Source organism: Sus scrofa, chromosome 13, assembly GCF_054392235.1.
Source record: "Sus scrofa isolate SSC_HxYL_T2T_F1_AM1 chromosome 13, Sscrofa_HxYL_maternal_Yorkshire_Landrace_v2.0, whole genome shotgun sequence".
Taxonomy (NCBI): Eukaryota; Metazoa; Chordata; class Mammalia; order Artiodactyla; family Suidae; genus Sus; species Sus scrofa.
In genome coordinates this window covers 87,857,110-87,873,315 of record NC_139395.1, presented here as the reverse complement: position 1 = coordinate 87,873,315, position 16,206 = coordinate 87,857,110, and the positions used below count along the sequence as shown (strand labels likewise).

Sequence of the window (16,206 nt, the reverse complement as noted above, 5' to 3'; positions counted from 1 at the left end):
GGCCGGCCATGTGCTCACCCATGGCGGTAGGTTCAGGCTGGGGTGGGCCCTAAGGACCCTCAGTTGCGTCCCTGGTGTGGTTGACCCAGGTGAGTCAGGAGCATGAGTCTATGGTCCCAAAGTACAGCCTCTGTGCCCTCAGCTGTGGTTTCTAGGGTCTCTTTATTTTTTTTTAATTATTTTTATTTTTTTTGTCTTTTTTAGGCCTGCACCCACGGCATATGGAGGCTCCCATGCTAGGGGTCCAATCGGAACTGTAGCTGCAGGCCTACACCACAGCCACAGTAACATGGGATCTGAGCCATGTCTGCGACCTACCACACAGCTCACGGCAACGCCGGATCCTTAACCCCACTGAGCGAGGCCAGGGATTGAACCTGCGTCCTCACAGATACTAGTCAGATTCGTTTCCACTGAGCCACAACGGAAACTTCTTTTTTAATTTTTTTTTTGGGGGGGGTGTCTTTTTTAGGGTAGAGTCTCTTTAGAGTATCCCCAAACCGTCACTTCTGCTCTCACCCCTGCCCCACCTGACACACACACATGCACATGAGGTGAGGCTCTGAGCCCCTGCCTGGGGCATCCATGAAACCATGCAGCCCCAGGCTCCTCTGACCAGCCTCAGACATAGGCAGGGTCTTCCCAGCTCCACCCAGCTGGCTCGCAGTGACCACGCTCACCACACCACCCATGTGGCCCTGCTGCAGACCCGGCTGGGAGGCGTCCAGGGCTGTCTCTGCCCCAACGTTCTAGCGGCCATGGAGGTGCCTTGCGTGACAGTCCTTGGGTGTCTGTCGGGGATGTCTGTGTCCCTTCCATATTCCTTCTCCTGTCCTCCCAGCCCAGGGCCTGGAGCCTGGCTGCCAGGGGGTACTAGCATGGCCACCACCCCCCTCACCTGGGCACCAGGTTCATGGGCAGCCCCTTAACCGGCCACAGCATCGTCCTAGCTCAGGGTCCACCGTCTGGTCAGCTGGACCCCGCTGACCATTGGTGTAATGCTCCCTGCAAACTCACCTCCGTGCGGCATGCTAGGTGCTCTGTTTGGATTGGGTCCAGTCCTTGTATTTATTTGGGGTAGACTCAGGGCCTGTCTGTGGGCTGGTGGTCCCCATGTGTGGATTCTGTCATCTACACAGTCCACATCCCTCCTAGTTGGACCTGTGCACACTTCCCAAGCCAATGGATGTGTGGGGGCACAGGATGCAGATGGAGCTGATGCCAACGCTGGCCTCCAGCAGGCTGGCCAGTGAGTCAGCCAGATCCTGACATGCTTCCTCATTAGTCCTCCTTTTCCCCGGGTTGGACCAGGAAGGCCGAGGCAGATCTGGCAAGTCCCCATCGGAGGGAAGAGGGGTGTGGGGTTCGTCCTATCCTGCCTGTCACCCCCACCCCCCGGCACAGCCCCCACTCCTTTCAGAGTCTTGCAGGCTCTGGGCTCTGCCTGTCTGGATGCTCCTGCTGGAGAACATGCGGTACTGCCCCTGGTTCTCCAGTATTCTGCACAGGTTGTAGGCATTGGCCTAGTGGCCCTGCCCTTGTGGCCTCAGTGTTCTGGCTGTAGGGACTAATGGGCCAGGTCCCCCTGCCACCTCCCTGCCTGTAAACACCTCCTGTGCTTTCCTTGGGGCGTCTGTTTCATCTTCTGGGATCTGGTCGCGTACTGTAGAGACTCAGTCTTTGAAACAAAAGAGTGGAATCCTCCTTGTGTCTTGCTTGTGACACCACACTTGGCCAGGGAGTCCCTTCTCTCAGCCAGGGTCCTCTTGCAGGTCAAAGGGGTGGCTATCCATTTTCTTTTCTTTTTTTCCTTGGCTGCCCGCCCTGGCATATCGAAATTCCCAGGCCAGAGATCCAGTCCGAACTGGAGCTGGGACCTATGCCACAGCTGCAGCAACGCTGGATCCTTAGTCCACTGCGTTGGGCCAGAGATTGAACCCGCACATCCATGGAGATAAGCCGGACCACTGACCCACTGCACCATAGCAGGCGCTAGGGTAACCATCCAGTGCTCACAGGGTTGTGTGAGGCCCAAGGGAGCTGGCCTGTCCCTTCCTGCCCTCTCCTGTCTCTGCAGCCACAGCTCCTGTGCTGGGGAAGCAAACAGGCCAACCCATGATATCCCCCCTAAAGCCCCACAGCCCGGGCACCAAGAATGGCTTCCTGCCCCCTGTCTGCACATCCCACGCAGGCAGGACGCCTCGGGCTCACACATGACCTCATGTCATCTGCTGTGCTCAGGTGGTGCTTTCACTTGGGTCTTGGTTCCAGTGGCAGGATGGCAGCATTGGCATGAAGCAGAGGGTCTGGTCTCACTGTGATGTCCCTCCCTCTGCGGCTCTCCCCTCCCCCCAGCGACTGGACATTAAGACCCAACACAGCCTGTGCCACTGACCACTCAGGCAATCTAAAACCAGGTAGGCGCTCCTGGGCAGCCTGCCCGTCCACTAATCCAGCCTCACCATGGCTCATGCTCAGGCCCATCCTCTTAGGGTGACCTGTCCCTAAGGTCCAGGCTGACGGCCCAGACAGGACAGCACCCCGTGGTGAGACAAGGTGCAGCCACCTCTGGTTGCCTGGCTGGAGGGTGGAGGGCAGGAACCGTGGTGACAAAAGGTTCTTTGCTTTCAGGGTTTGTTACATACAGATTCTGTACATCAGCTCAAAACCATGGGCAGCTTAGTCCCATTGCTTGTGTAAGAAAAGGCCACCAGTCTGGTTGCAGCTATAATAGGAATGTTACATGTAGACAGGATGGTGGTAATGACAAAGCTTGCTGCTAGTCGTACGTATAAAATTCATGCCACTTTCCACATGGTCAAAAGGAGTAGTGAAGCTGTATTTATTTCTTCAAAAGTAGCAGCACCCCTCTCGAGGAATTAGGAAAAATTGGGGAGTTGTGCAGCATGGTCAGTCCCTACTGTGCGTCAGGCCGAACTGCTTAGGATGGCACATGCATTTCCAAATGGCAGAGCAGTGCGGGGTGGGGAGGGGACAGCTGTGCTGCTTTTGCTGGGGCTGACATGGCAGAAGTGACTGGTTCTTGGCCCAGGAGTCTACATGGATTCCATGTGGGGCAGGCCGTGGCAACTCCTATACTGTCTGTGTGCATATGCACTAGGTCTCTGCAGTGGGTCACACACGGCACTACGGATGGTGAAGCCATCCTGGGCTTCACCAGATGGACAGCTTCTCCTTTGAGGGTCCTGCTCATGCTCCTGCAGGCAGCGGGATGGGGGCCTGGCACTCGTCTGATGCATCCTGCATCCTGGGCGCCTTGACCATGTCATCTTGCTCACTGTCCTTGTTCTGCATGCGGTAAAGTGGAGAGTCATGCCATGAATGGGCCTCCTAAGGGGATGGTGGTAATGAGCAGGAGCACCATGTCACCTGGGTCCAGCCCCTGCCAGTGCTCCTGGGCCTCCTGAAGGGGCGAGTGCCCAAGCCTTCGGGAGTGCCAGCCCTCTAGTGACGGGAGCAGACACGTTTCAGCACAAGGGCCCTAGAAGCAGTGCATTTGGTCTGTGAACAGAAATCCTTGCCTGGTTGATTACCCTTAACCCCGAGTGCAGGGGGAGGCTCATCTCTGCCCCATTTCATGCAGCTCTCAGCCTCTTATACCAGCCTGTCTCTCGTGTGCACAGCGGGGTGGGTGCATGTGCCAGGGGACAGGGTGGAAGGTGCCTTGGCTGGTGACAGCTGTGGCTATGACAGCGCAGAAGGCGGGAGCTGTGTCGTCATAGACCTGGGTGACAGGGGGATAAAGTGGGGTCCCCCAACCATCCGGCTGATCTTTGTGCACATTTCCTTTGACTCCGAGAATAAATTGATTTCTGTTTGAGGATTTTCAGAGATAAGCAGGCCTTTATTTCACCTAATTCAACAAAGATTAGCTCCTGCTTTGTTCAGGAGCCCTCGACTCTGACTTCTCGCACCCCGTCTCCACCTCTGTAACTGCATGTGTGCTGTGTGCTAATAACACTGTAAGTGATGGACTTTGAAAATCCATGCAGACCCGGAATGCCAGATTTGGTGTCTGCATATTGTTTGATTTGCTATTTACTGTTGTGCCTTGAAGTCATCAGTAATTACAATATCCAGATGGTTACGTATCACTACAATTTTCAAAATCAAAGGTAGTTTTGTCATCTGATTAGAAGAATAGTACATAAGTGTTAAAAACAAAAAACACCCAAATGATGCAGAAAAAAATTGTTTTTTTTTTTTTTAAGCCCAAATCTCCCCATGCTTAGTCTTGGTGAAGTTGCCATGAGTCACAGGCATGGACACACAGTTGGACGTCAGGACCCTGGGCTCATGGAGACACGCCTCAGCCCCTCATCCGTGTTCTGTGGACCATGCCTATGTCAGTAATGCAGACTTACACGTTCATTTTTAATAACCACGTCATTATTCCTTAGAATCAGAATTTATGTAATTGATCATTTATTGATGAATCTGGGAGAGTTTTCTGATTTTCTTACCAATGTAATGACAACTACGACAAACAGCTTTATGTGACATTGTGCACTTGTTTAAATCCTTCTGGAGGGATTTGTTGGGTCAAAGGACACACATGGGTATTTCTACATGTATATTTACATGTTTACATTTTTCCTGCTGGCTCTCCAAAACAGTGCAGGGTCTATAGCAGTTTTCACTCGACAATGATTCTGGATGGTGTCCATCTTCCCAAGCCCATACATGATTTTAACAATATTTCTAAAATTTTTTTTTTGCTAATCTCAAAACCAAAACCAAACAAGAAAAACCTTTTACTTTCAAAACCCCTCGTGAGTTCCTTTTGTGGCTTAGTGGGCTAAGGACCTGACATTGTCTCTGTGAGGATGTGGGTTAGGGTTAGGATTAGGGGCCTCGCTCAGTGGGCTAAGGATCCAGTGTTGCTGCCCGCGGCAGTGTAGGTCGCAGATGCAGCTCAAATCCTGTGTTGCTACAGCTGTGGTGCGGGCCTGTGGCTGCAGCTCCAATATGACTCCTAGCCTGGGAACTTCTATATGTTGCAGGCCCTAAAAGAAAAAAAAAAAAAAAAAGAAAAAAGAAAATCCCTCGTTTCTTCTGGTATCAGTGAGGTTAAACCTTTTCAGAAATTATAGACCGTTTGGATTTCTTCTTTTGTGAATGATTGACTTAAGGCCTTTGCTCTTTATTCCTTATTAGTTCTTTTTAAAAAGTCTTTGTGTAATGGTGTTGTTAATCTTTTATTTTTTTGTAACTTTTTTTAGTTTAATTTTTGCCCTTAGGAAGTTGATTTGGGGATAGGGACCTGGTGTATTTTTGTCGTGGTTCATTTTCCTGTTTGTGACTCAGGTTATATCATGAAGGTCTTCCTTCCCCCACACCTGTGTTTTTAGGACTAGCATTTCTCTGACTTATCCCCTAACATTAAGTCATGCTCCAGGACACCCCACTGCGTTTCTAAGGTGCAGGAAGTAAAGTACAGATCCACGTTTGTTCCCCCTTTGTCCATTACCAATGATGGTGTAAGAGTCCACCCAGTCATGGTTCATGTCCTTGGGTCTATTTCTAGACTCTTTCCCGGGGCCAATCCTGCATGTTTTAAACGTGTATAAAACAAACTGTGTGGCTGTAGTTATTTAAAATATTAAATATCCAGCAGAGCAAGTTCTTCTACCTTGGTGATCTTCTTCCAGGTTATCTTTCAGATGAATGTAGAATCAATTTGTCCAGCTTCCCCTTCCCTAATCCCAGCTGGAAAAAAAAAGAAAAAAAGGAAAATCTGGTGGGCTCTTTTTTGGGATAAATATATCCTTTTGAATACATACAGTCCTCCTAAATTGCCAGCCTTGTGTTTTATTTTGAAATCCTTTCAAAGCTATAGGGAGGTCATGGCAACGCACAAAGAGCTCTTGCCTTAACCCAGGTTCACAGTCGTGCACGTCAGAGTCTGTGCCCTTACTTCCTCCACTAAACAGAAAGGCTGTCTTTTCCTCACATGGTGACCTTTTGACCTGAAGATTTCCAGTCCACTGGGTATGTCCTGGGACTGTCCTCTGTGACTGTACACAGCCCTTGTGGTCAGGAAACCCTGCCTGACTCAGCCAGCCTGCAGGCACATCCTATGCTGCCTGGTTTGTGCTGCGTCTGTGTGGCCATGAGTCTCCTTCTTTTGGGACATTGCTTAGTCTTTCTGTCTCCCATGACTTTGACAGTCTTAAAGGGTACAGGCCTCTCCCTCTGAAGAGTGACCCAGCCTGGGTCTGCCCAATGTTTCCTCATGGCCAGACTTAGGCCGTGTGCTCTTGGCAGGAAGGTTCCTGGCACGTCCCATCCCCCACTGGGGATGTGGACCGTGACCCAGTCACACTGGTGTGTGCCAGGTCACTGTTCCACAGGCTGCATCCCCGTGTTTGATCCATTCTGTGGGAGGTACTCCAGGGTGCCAGGGTCCTGACCCCTTCAGCCCCTGCCTCCAGAAACAGCCGTCTCCTGAATCAGCCACCATGGTCAGGGTCGCCGCAGTGATTATTTCCACTGTTTCTTCTATATTTAAGAATCGATTTGAGGGAAGGCGTCCCTTCTCCTCCACTTAAGTGTTACTTTGTTGATGTTCCTCACTGGGTTTTAATAAATACCCTCATTTATGTTGATGTCTAGGATCTGGCCCCTTAGACAGACTCTTCTGCCCTTTTGACACATGGCTTCATGCTCTGAGTGGTCTTTACTCTCTGGCACAGGTGTTCTGGCCCCAAGTGCTGGAATCAGCTCTGTCTCCAAGGAGCCCTGTTCTGTTTGCCAGAGAATGGTGTTTAGAAACCAAGATCTGACACTGGGTGTGCTTGCTGCTGCTGGGGTGTCACTGTTTCCACATACTCCTGGTGAATGGAGCTGGGAACACTTGTGCACATGCACAGGCATGCGTGTTTACATATGTGAGTTCACATACACTGGTGCATGCATCTGTTGTGTATATAAAGTTCACAGCACTTCCTCTGAGTCAAGTCCAGTGCTAGGGTTCTTGTAGCTTCTCGGGTTTAGACTTCCCTGCTTGGACAGTGGGAGGCCTGGCTCCCATTACCCTCAGCAACTGTGTGCTCACAGCTGTCATTGAACTTTCCTGCTAATTGTGACCCCCACCCCCAGTTGCAGAGGCATAGCCCCCTTCCTCCAGCTTCTCCTCCTGGGAGGCCTGGGAGAGGTGTCCATCCTTGTGCTTCATCCTTGGTGACTGGGGGCTGACAGGAGTTAGGACATGGGGCACAGCCCCACTGACTGCTGCACGGCCTTGGGGTGACTGCATGCTGCTGCCTCCTGGCTTTGGCTTGCTCACCTTGGGTCAGCTGACATTGGGGTCCCACTGAACTCCAGGGACCACAGCAGACTCATCCTGTTGAGGGGTCAGTCCTGGTTCAAAGCTTCCATGAGACATGAGGAGGAGGCTGGCCATCCTGGGTGCTTCCTGCACAAAGGCCACAGTCCCTTCTGGCCCTTGGGGATAGGTGACACCCTGAGGGACCCCTTTGGGGTGCAGCCCACATAGTGACTCAGCCGTAGGGCCAGGGGCACCCCTCAGAGTACCCTTGGTTAACCACAGAAAGGCCTTCATGGTTTCTGAATGTGTAGGGGAGAACAGTTGAGGGTGGGAGGACCTGAAAATGGCCTCATCCAGCTCTATGCTAATCTTGTTTCTTCACTAAGATTAAGTTAGATTCATTGAGGAAACAGTTCTGCAGTTTGAAGGGCAGTGAGGGGTGGGTGGAGGAGGTAGAGTCTTGTGGGGCTGGGGGAGGGTGATGGGCAGGGCTTCATGAAGAGCCTGAGTTAGTGGACTCAGGGGATGGGGGAGGAGACCTCAAGGAGGCAGTTCCTATGGTGGCAGGAGGCCTGTGCAGGCTGGACATGAGGGCCAGCCAGCAGCAGTGGAGGCTCCTGAGGCCAGGCCAGGTGCCTGGGGTCATGGCTGGAAGGCCTTCAGGAGGAGCAGCTAGGTCTGCTCACATCACCAGCAGGTGTTTCTGCCTGAGATTCACTGGATGGCATCTGGTGCAACCCTGCCCCTGTCCTTGTGTCACCTGTCAGGGGACAGCCCCTCACCAGAGCACATCACACCCACCCCAAACCTATCTGGGATGGAATTGCCAGTTATCCCACATGGAGGCTTGGGGACCGAGCCACCTAGTCCTGCCAGGTGAACAGGCTACCAGGTGCATGTGACCTGCCCTGCCCCAGAGGGAGGCTCCTTGGTTTGTTCCTTTCCAGTTGGGGTTGAACCCCTGGGCGCTAGTGACCCATTGCCCGAATGTGAGGGGGCTCCCCCAGGGGGTGCGGTCTCCCTCTGCTGGTCCACCCTGTGAGCTCGGCATCTGTAAGGCCCCAGGAAGCAGAGGTGGGAGGCTGTTCCTGCCCACGAGGCACTCCCAGCCCAGCAGGGCTGCTTCTACAGGTCTGGCCCCAGCAGCTGGGTGCCCTCATGGGCAGTGGGCAGTGCCAGCATCTCAGGGTGAACAACACTGCCAAACAGAGGTGCCACAGTTGATGGGGACACTTTGCTCCGGTTAGAGCTATGGGGGGCGGTGGGGGGCATGGGGACTGGCAGCGAGCTCATGCCAGAACCACAGCCCACACCCCCACCATGGACTTGTGGTGGCTGTGTGACGGGTGGAGCAGGGGAGGGTGAAGCTCTGTGGGCACCAGGAGGCAGTGGAGAGGGCATGGAGGAGAGGCCCCAAGGCGCTGCTGCCCCCTGTGTTCTGGGCATGGAGATATGACATTAGTGGGGGCTGGCCCAGCCCTGAGTGACGAAGAGGTTGGGGAGCTGCCACTCAAGGTGGGGGTGGGCCTGGAGGACCGCAGACCCTGAGCTGCTCCACTGTCTCTACCTCCCACTTCTTTTCCCCCAACATGGCTCCACAGGGGCTCAGCCAGGCCAAGGTGTTGTCTGGTGGGTGAGTGACTCCGGTGAAGCCTCTTCATGGGCCCAAGGGTCTTCACTGCATGGCCAGGCAACCACCCCCAGATTTTAGCTGCATCTTTCGGTGGCCGACCCCATCCCCCCCACAGCTGTGTGGCCAGGGCACTGCTGGCCTCTCTGTGGACCTCATGCCTATTGCACAGTGGTGCTACCTCTGTCTGGCCTGCGGAGAGCAGCCAGCACCAACGTTCCAAGGGTGGTGCGCCCCACTGTGTCCTGCAGCTTCTGATGTGCACCAGGGATGGACTCCTCAGACACCGTGTGTGCCTCCCACCGCTCCTGCCCTGCCCTTGCCACCTGTCTGCCAGGCCTCAAGGGCCCGCAGGGCATGTGGCGGCCCCTACACTGTCACAGTGTTCATATCTCCCAGGTGCGCCTCCTTCAAGGCTGTGGCTTTACTAGGGCCCAGTGGCCTGGATGCCACCTGGGAGCTGGCCCTGCCTCTAGGCCTGTAGATGTTGGCCAGGTCCCTGGGGCCATCCCCAGGCTCTGTCTCTTGGTGGTCTGGCCTTGGTGAGAACTTGCCTGAGAGCCCGTCCCTGGGCTGCAGGTGTGTGGCAGGGCCTGCACAGCTATCCCTATGGAAAGGCTTTGCGAGAGGAGGGGGCGCAGCAGGCTGGGAGGGCAGAGCAGGACAGAGGCTGGTATCCAGTGAGGGCTGGCGGCTTGTGTGCAGAGGGAAACATGTCATGAGGCCTTTCTGGGCTGGGCCTGGGTTCTGGGAGACTTGGGCCCAGTCCAGCTGAAGCAGAGAGCGGGCAGCCCCGTGTGCAGTTCTGCAGGAGAGCCTGGGCCAGGGCACCTGCATCTTCAGGCTTGGAGAGCCCCCAGGTGTGTCACAGGGAGTCGGGGGAGGCAGACAAGAGTATACCAGCAGGCAAGTGACGTTGCCCAGGGCACAGGGCCTTGTGTGTGTGTTGGGGGCCTGGGTCATGGGGGTCCTCAGGCGTCACTGCTGCTGCTCCCTGTCCTGGTGCCCAGGGAGGCCATCCTGAGAGCATCCTGCCCAAGCAGAGCCCCTGGGGCCCCAGCCACCAAGGGACCACAAGGACCAGTGCCAGAAGGCTTTTTAGCCCAGTGGACCTGGGGTGGCCCTGCTTAGACACCCAAGACCCCCAGAGACCCTGCTGCCTCCTTGGCCCATGTCTACCCCACACACCTGGTGACTTGGGAGGCTCCTGGGAGGATGTATGCTTCCCCTGCTGCTTTTTCACAAAGGATCCTAGTCAAGAGCAGCCTGTGTGTGCATACAAGTGTGTGAGTGTGTGCATGTGTGTTGTGTGTGTCTGTGTGAGTGTGCTCAAGCGTGTGCATACAAGTGAGCATGTGTGAGCGCAAGCACATGTGTTGCGTGTGCATGTGAGTATATGTGTGTGCGTGTGAGCATGAGCTTGTGTGTGTGTTACATGTGTCCATGTGTGCATGCAGATGTGCGTGTGTCTATGCACAAGCTTGTGCGAGTGTGTGCGTGGGAGTGTATTGCATGTGTCCATGTGTGTGTAAGCATATGTGTATGTGCGATGCTGTCCCAGGGAGGAATCCAGCTTGTGCTTTGTTTCCTTGGGAACAGAGCTCTGCTGGGCCTGGGCTCCTGAACAGCTACCTCCTGGGGGGGCCATGGAGGCCAGCATGGGGCGGGCTGGTGGACGATGTGTCTTTGTCCCCCACCCCCGGCTGAATGGCACATGGTTGGTAGAGGCCAGTTAAGCAAGTTCTTAATAAGCAGCTGGTCTCGTCAGCACCTCAGCCTGGCCAGGGCTAAACTGGAGCCTGTCCGGCAGCGAGATTGGACCTGACAGAGATGGATGCCCAGCCTGCTGGGACCCCCCCTCCAGCCATAATAAAAAGCCTGCTCCGTGTATTCACCCCCTGCTGGTACTCCTCAGAAATTAAGTGTCAGGAGGACGTCTAATAGCCCGGTTCCACACCAGGCCAATATTATCAGATGGATGTCAGCAGTGATAACAGGAGAAGGGTAAGTTGATGAGATTTCCTTTATTAAATAAGAGAGCACACAGAGGGTCTGAGTGCACAAGGGCATCCCGCCCAGGCCTAGCGCAGCTGGGCTTGTGTGGGAGGTCCTGTCCCCGTGAGCTCAGGGGCGTCCCCCCCACCCGCCAGGCTCCCATGAGGCCTCTTCCTTTCCACCCCCACCACCCTGCTCCACAGTGGCCAGCCGACATCTCCCCGCTCTCCCATGGACCCCACCTACCACCCCCTGGTCTCCACTTCCAGTCCACAAACTTCTGGCTCTGTTGGGAGCCTGAATACCATTCGTACCCACGGTTGTTTCTTCCTTGGAGTTTTTTTTTTTTTTAGAATTTTCCAAAACTGGAATGGAGCTAAAATGAATGCAGTGTGGAGAGCAGGGGCTGTGGAGCCAAACAACCAGGCTTTAAAATGGCTCCATCCCACTGCTGTGTGGCCTTGGGCAAGTCACCTAACACCCCTGATGCTAGTAACCCCACCTGCAGGGCCTGGCAGATGTTGGTCCCCAGAACGACCTGGACCTCAGGCCTGGCACACTTTCCACCCGTGTTGCTTGCCAGAGCCAGGCACACCTGTGTCGCTCGCCCTACCCCCAGCCCAGATCTCTCCCTTGGAGCTCTCCAGGCCTGGGGGTAGAGTGTGGTCAGTCCTGTCCCCCGGGGGCAGAGGTCAGATGCTGCACAGACCAAGAGCCCAGCCTGCAGCTGCCATGGCCGAGGCCCCTCAGTCACAAGATGCAGGTTTCTCTCTGTTAGAGGGTGACTAGTGACCCATTTGCCTCCTACCACTTCCCTGCAGGGCCGACTGTATACATTTCCCAGGGCTGCGGTGACCAGAAACTGAACCCAGGCACCTGACCGCAGGATAGGCTCTGCCTGAAGTTGGAGGGGCCCTGGGCTTTGTCCGGCCTCTGTGTTGCTAGAAGGTTTGGTGTCTTTGGCTTATAGATGCAGCACCACAGCTTTGCCTCCATTGCCACATGGCTTATCCCTGAGTCTGTGTCTCGCCTTCTCTTAGAAGGACACAGTCATATTGGTTTAGGGGCCTTGCTGCCTGATGACCTCATCCTAATTGTATTTGCCACGACCCTGTTTCCAACTGAGGGCCCCTTCTGAGGTTCCAAGAAGGGCATGCATTTCATGGGGAGACAGTCCTCCCCGCTGACCTTCCCGTGTGTTGCAGGTGGCTCTCAGCCATCACCTACACCACTCACCACAGACATCCAGCCTGAGGTGACACAAGCTGAGCGTCTCGGCTTCACTATACAAGAGCTGAAAACAGTCCCCGGACGCAGGCTAGTTCCGATGGTGGGAGGTTCCTTTCCCCTCCGGGCCATGTTGGCCTGCGATCTCAGCCCTGTCCCCTCCACAGGCCCACGAGGCTGATGTGGACCACCTCCCAGTGCTCTTGCTGCGTGACCTGGTGCACGGTGGGTGAGCATGTGCACACACATGGCAGTCTAGGCCACGCCTGGTCACGTGTTCTTACCCATGTGGAGCCTGGGCCTCTGAGCTCTGAATGGGGACAGACGGGCAGACATGTTAGAACCCAGTGGTGTGTGTGCCATAGAGGGGGGACTTTGGGCTTCGTGTCTTCAGGGGTGGGGAGCAAGGCCAGAGAGAGGGATGGACACAGACAGGAAGATCCTCTGGGTCCCCAAGCCATGTCCTGGTTGTCCCCTTGAAGTGTCTGTGCCTGGGGAGTAGGAAAGAGGCCAAGAGCGCAGCAACCTCCAGAGGCCTGAGACTCAGCTGGGGGGCGGGGGTTGGGGGGACACAGTGAGGAGAATCACTCAGTCAGCCCAGACAAGGGACAGCAGTTCCAGGTGTGTAGGGGCTGCTTGGGGCCCTGGGAACACTGGGCAGTTGTCTGAGAGTGGCTTATCGGTGGTGAGGGCACAGGCCACTGTGTCTCTGAGTCACTGAGTCTGCATTTCTCCTGGTGATGAAGTGAAGGAGTGCCTAGCACGGGGCCAGTGAGCTGCAACCACCCAAGAAATGGGTTTTTAACTGGCTTGGAGTTGGAACTCTGCATTGCTTTACATTCTAGAGAAATCACTGACTGCTGTGGGAAGGGTGGGTGGGAGGCAAGGAGGCTGTCATAACAGTGGAAACGGGATGGCGGGGCTTCTGTGGGCTCTGGGGACATCAGGGACCACTCGCCCAAGTTACGGGGTGCAGAGGAGAAGTGAGGTGGGGCCAGGGCCACAGGGTCCTGGGGTCTGGCACAGAGCTGTGCAGAGAGTGGTGCCCTCAGGCAGAGCTCGCGGTGTGTCGGGGAGTGGGGCTGGTAGTCAGAGTCAGAACAGGGCCTCCCAGCCTCCAGGGCCCAGGGCTCTGGTGGCCGCCCTGAGCCAGACAAGCCTGAAGGGACTGGCCTGGCCCAGGGTGGGTGGGAACAGAGCCCCATCTAGAAGAAAGGTAGGGGTGACATACCTAGAAGGGGGGACACCTAGAAGGGAGGAGGGGACACCTAAAAAGGAGAATGGACACCTGGGGGGCATCTAGAAAGGAGGAGGGGGGGACACCTGGAAGGATGGGAAGGACACCTACAGTGATTCGTGGTGTCTAACTAGGTGGGTGGCTAGTCACTGGGACCGCCTCTCCAGCACAGACACTAAGTAGGGGATGAGGTCCTTGGCACTTGATGGTGACCTCAGTGAGGAGATGTGATGTGGGGGTAACAAGTTTGGACGGTAAGCTCAGACCTGGGGTTGAGGCATCTTGAGCTTGATGGTGCCTATGGCTGGATGGATGGGGGATTGGCTATAGCTGGAGAGATTCCAGGTCAGCAGAAAGGGCTGCCCAGAGCCCAGGGTCTTTCCCAAGGAGAGGGAAGAGGCATCTTTTGCCCAAAGTGGGTGGTGAGGTTTTGGTCCCTCGCGTGGTGTTCCTGGCAGTGGAAGCAACAGGACCTGCACTGCCCGAGCGGCAGGGGCAGCATTGGAGCCCTAGGGCAGTTCTTCCCTCAGCCTGGGTGGTGGGCAGGGTGGTGCCCTGGCAAAGAGAGGACCACATTTACTCCGGGCTCATTGAGCCTTCTTCCGATACCCTTTATTGTGACTCATTCTGGAAATCTGTCATTTCTCCTGGTGGGTAGAGCTTGATCACGGGCAGCATGGGGCTGGTGGTGCCCATTCCCAGAGGCCATCCGGGCATCACAGCCTCTGACCTGTAAGAGACCTCACTCTCCGCAGTGCCTACCATGGCTGAGGTCCTTGGAGGTGTCAAGCAGGCAGGTGGGAAGCCGTGTTCCTGAATGCGTGTGACACCATGGGACAGTGATTCTGCTGAAGGAGGCCCTGCAGGTGTTGAGAACCGACTCTACAGCTGGCCCCAGGCTGCATGATGCCCTGGGCCCTCGTCCCTGCCCAGCCCTGACCTTAGAGGAAAGTGGCAGAGCCTGAGCCACGCCCTGGGTTTATCTGCCCCTCAAACCTGTGTGCTTCTCTGCTGGCCCACGGGGCACCCGCTCAGTGGTCAGCTTGCTCTTCAGAGAAGGGTCCCCACTATGGGTGCCTTAAGCTTCCCAGGAAAGAGCCCTGGGCTGGGAGGCGCAGATCAGATGCAGCCACCTCCAGCCCATGTCTAGGCACAGCCACAGAGCCTCCTGCCCTCACTCTCATCCAGAGAGTGCCGCCCACTCCACCCCACCCCTGGCCCCATCCCACCATCTCAGCCCATCCTGCCAAGGAGTTAAGGCCAGCGAGGGCAGCTGACCTCTGACTGCCAACCTTCACCCCACCCCCACCCCCAGATGGAGACCTTAACAGCCCTCCAGTGGGGGAGCAAGCCGTCTCCATCCCTGGAAAGGTCCATACCACAGTACAGTCTGTGTCTGAGGAGCGGCTGTTGAGACTGAAGGCTTGTAAAGCCCAGGCTGCTCCAAGTGCAGTGGGCAGGGGCCGTGGCCCGGCCAGGTGGGCTGTGCTTGGTAGGTGCACCTTCTACTGTACACAGCCGTGCTCTCCCTGCCTGTCCATTCATGGCTGCTTGGTGGGCAAACAGGTGAAATTTCTTCCAGTTGACATTTTCCTGCCCTCCTGTCCCCTCATGTTGTTTCTGACAAATCGCAGAGCAGAGGGGCCTCAAAGGCCCAGAAGTGCCCCTGGTGTGATGGATGGATTACTTTAAGCCCAGTTTTTCCTGAACTGGGAGCCGGCTGGGTGTTCCGTAAAGTTGGCCCCCAGAATACACAGGGCCAGGGACCCGGAGGCAGAAGAGGGGACAGGGAGCGGGATGAGTCGTAGAGCTGCTGCTCTGCCTCTTTCCAGGCAGCAGGTTCGTCTCTGCCATCTTAGGTTGGCCAGTGGGAAAGGGGGGAAGCTGATGTATATCAGCCAGCAGGCCTGAGGATGAAGCCACCCCACAGGGGCCATGGGGGGAAAAGAAGTGCCACCTGCAGACTCGCAGGAGAGACAATTAAATACTGAGCTCCTCGTCCTCCATTCCTGGTGCTGACCGAAGTCCTGACTAGGGACATGGTTGGTTTGAGTTGTCTGCAAACAGTACCTGCTACAAGCCTGGACTTCCAAAACAGAGGTCCAGGCAGGGGCTGTCACTCTGCAGTGATAGGAGCATATCTGTGTGCACAAGGCAGGGTCCTTTCCCCACTCCCCACTGTGCCTGAGTGTAGGAGGGCCATGTGGGGACCGCAACTAGGCTGTGGCTCAGGGGTTCCTGTATGGACCTGCCAGGAACCATGGAAACCCTGTGAATGAGTGAATGCTGGAGCCTCTGCCTCCTAGTGTGACCTGGGCCAGCCACTTACCTGGCCTCTGCTGCCCTGTGTGTGTGTGTCATATGTGCATGTGTTGTGTGTGTGAGTGTGGTGCGTGAGTGTGTGGTGTGTGTGGTGTGTGAGCATGAGTGAGGGTGAGTGTGTGTGTTGTGTATGTGTGTGTGTGTTGTGTGTGAGTGTGTTGGGGGGTGAGAGATGGCACCTCTGTCTGGAGCTGCAAGGAGCAGGAGCCTGAACACATCAACGTGTGAGCAGTGGAGTATGAATATATGTGTGCATGACTTTGGCTGTGAGTGTACGGGTATTTGCACATGTGTTAATGTGTGCATATATGTGTGGGGGCTGTGTGTGCCGAAGCGTGTCTGAGGAATGGGATGGAGGCAGTGGGAGAGGCGTCATTCAGGAAGGACACGCCGGTGACCAACTTGAGAATAATCTTTGTTTCACTTTTTTGTATTTGCTTCGTATTTTTAGGAAGAGAACATAATTTTTGCATGAATATGTTTAGAGCCTAGATTTAGGTTCTA

General features: G+C 55.3%; 1 protein-coding gene across 1 annotated transcript in view; it reads left to right on the top strand.

Moving 5' to 3' along the window:
- Positions 1 to 16,206, top strand: part of PLXNA1 (plexin A1) — a 200,691-nt gene that overhangs the window by 126,752 nt on the left and 57,733 nt on the right. Inside the window, exon 7 of the mRNA XM_084989665.1 lies at positions 13,748 to 13,755. Within this exon, the coding sequence (XP_084845791.1) occupies positions 13,748 to 13,755 (8 nt within the window). The remainder of the gene's footprint in view (positions 1 to 13,747; positions 13,756 to 16,206) is intronic.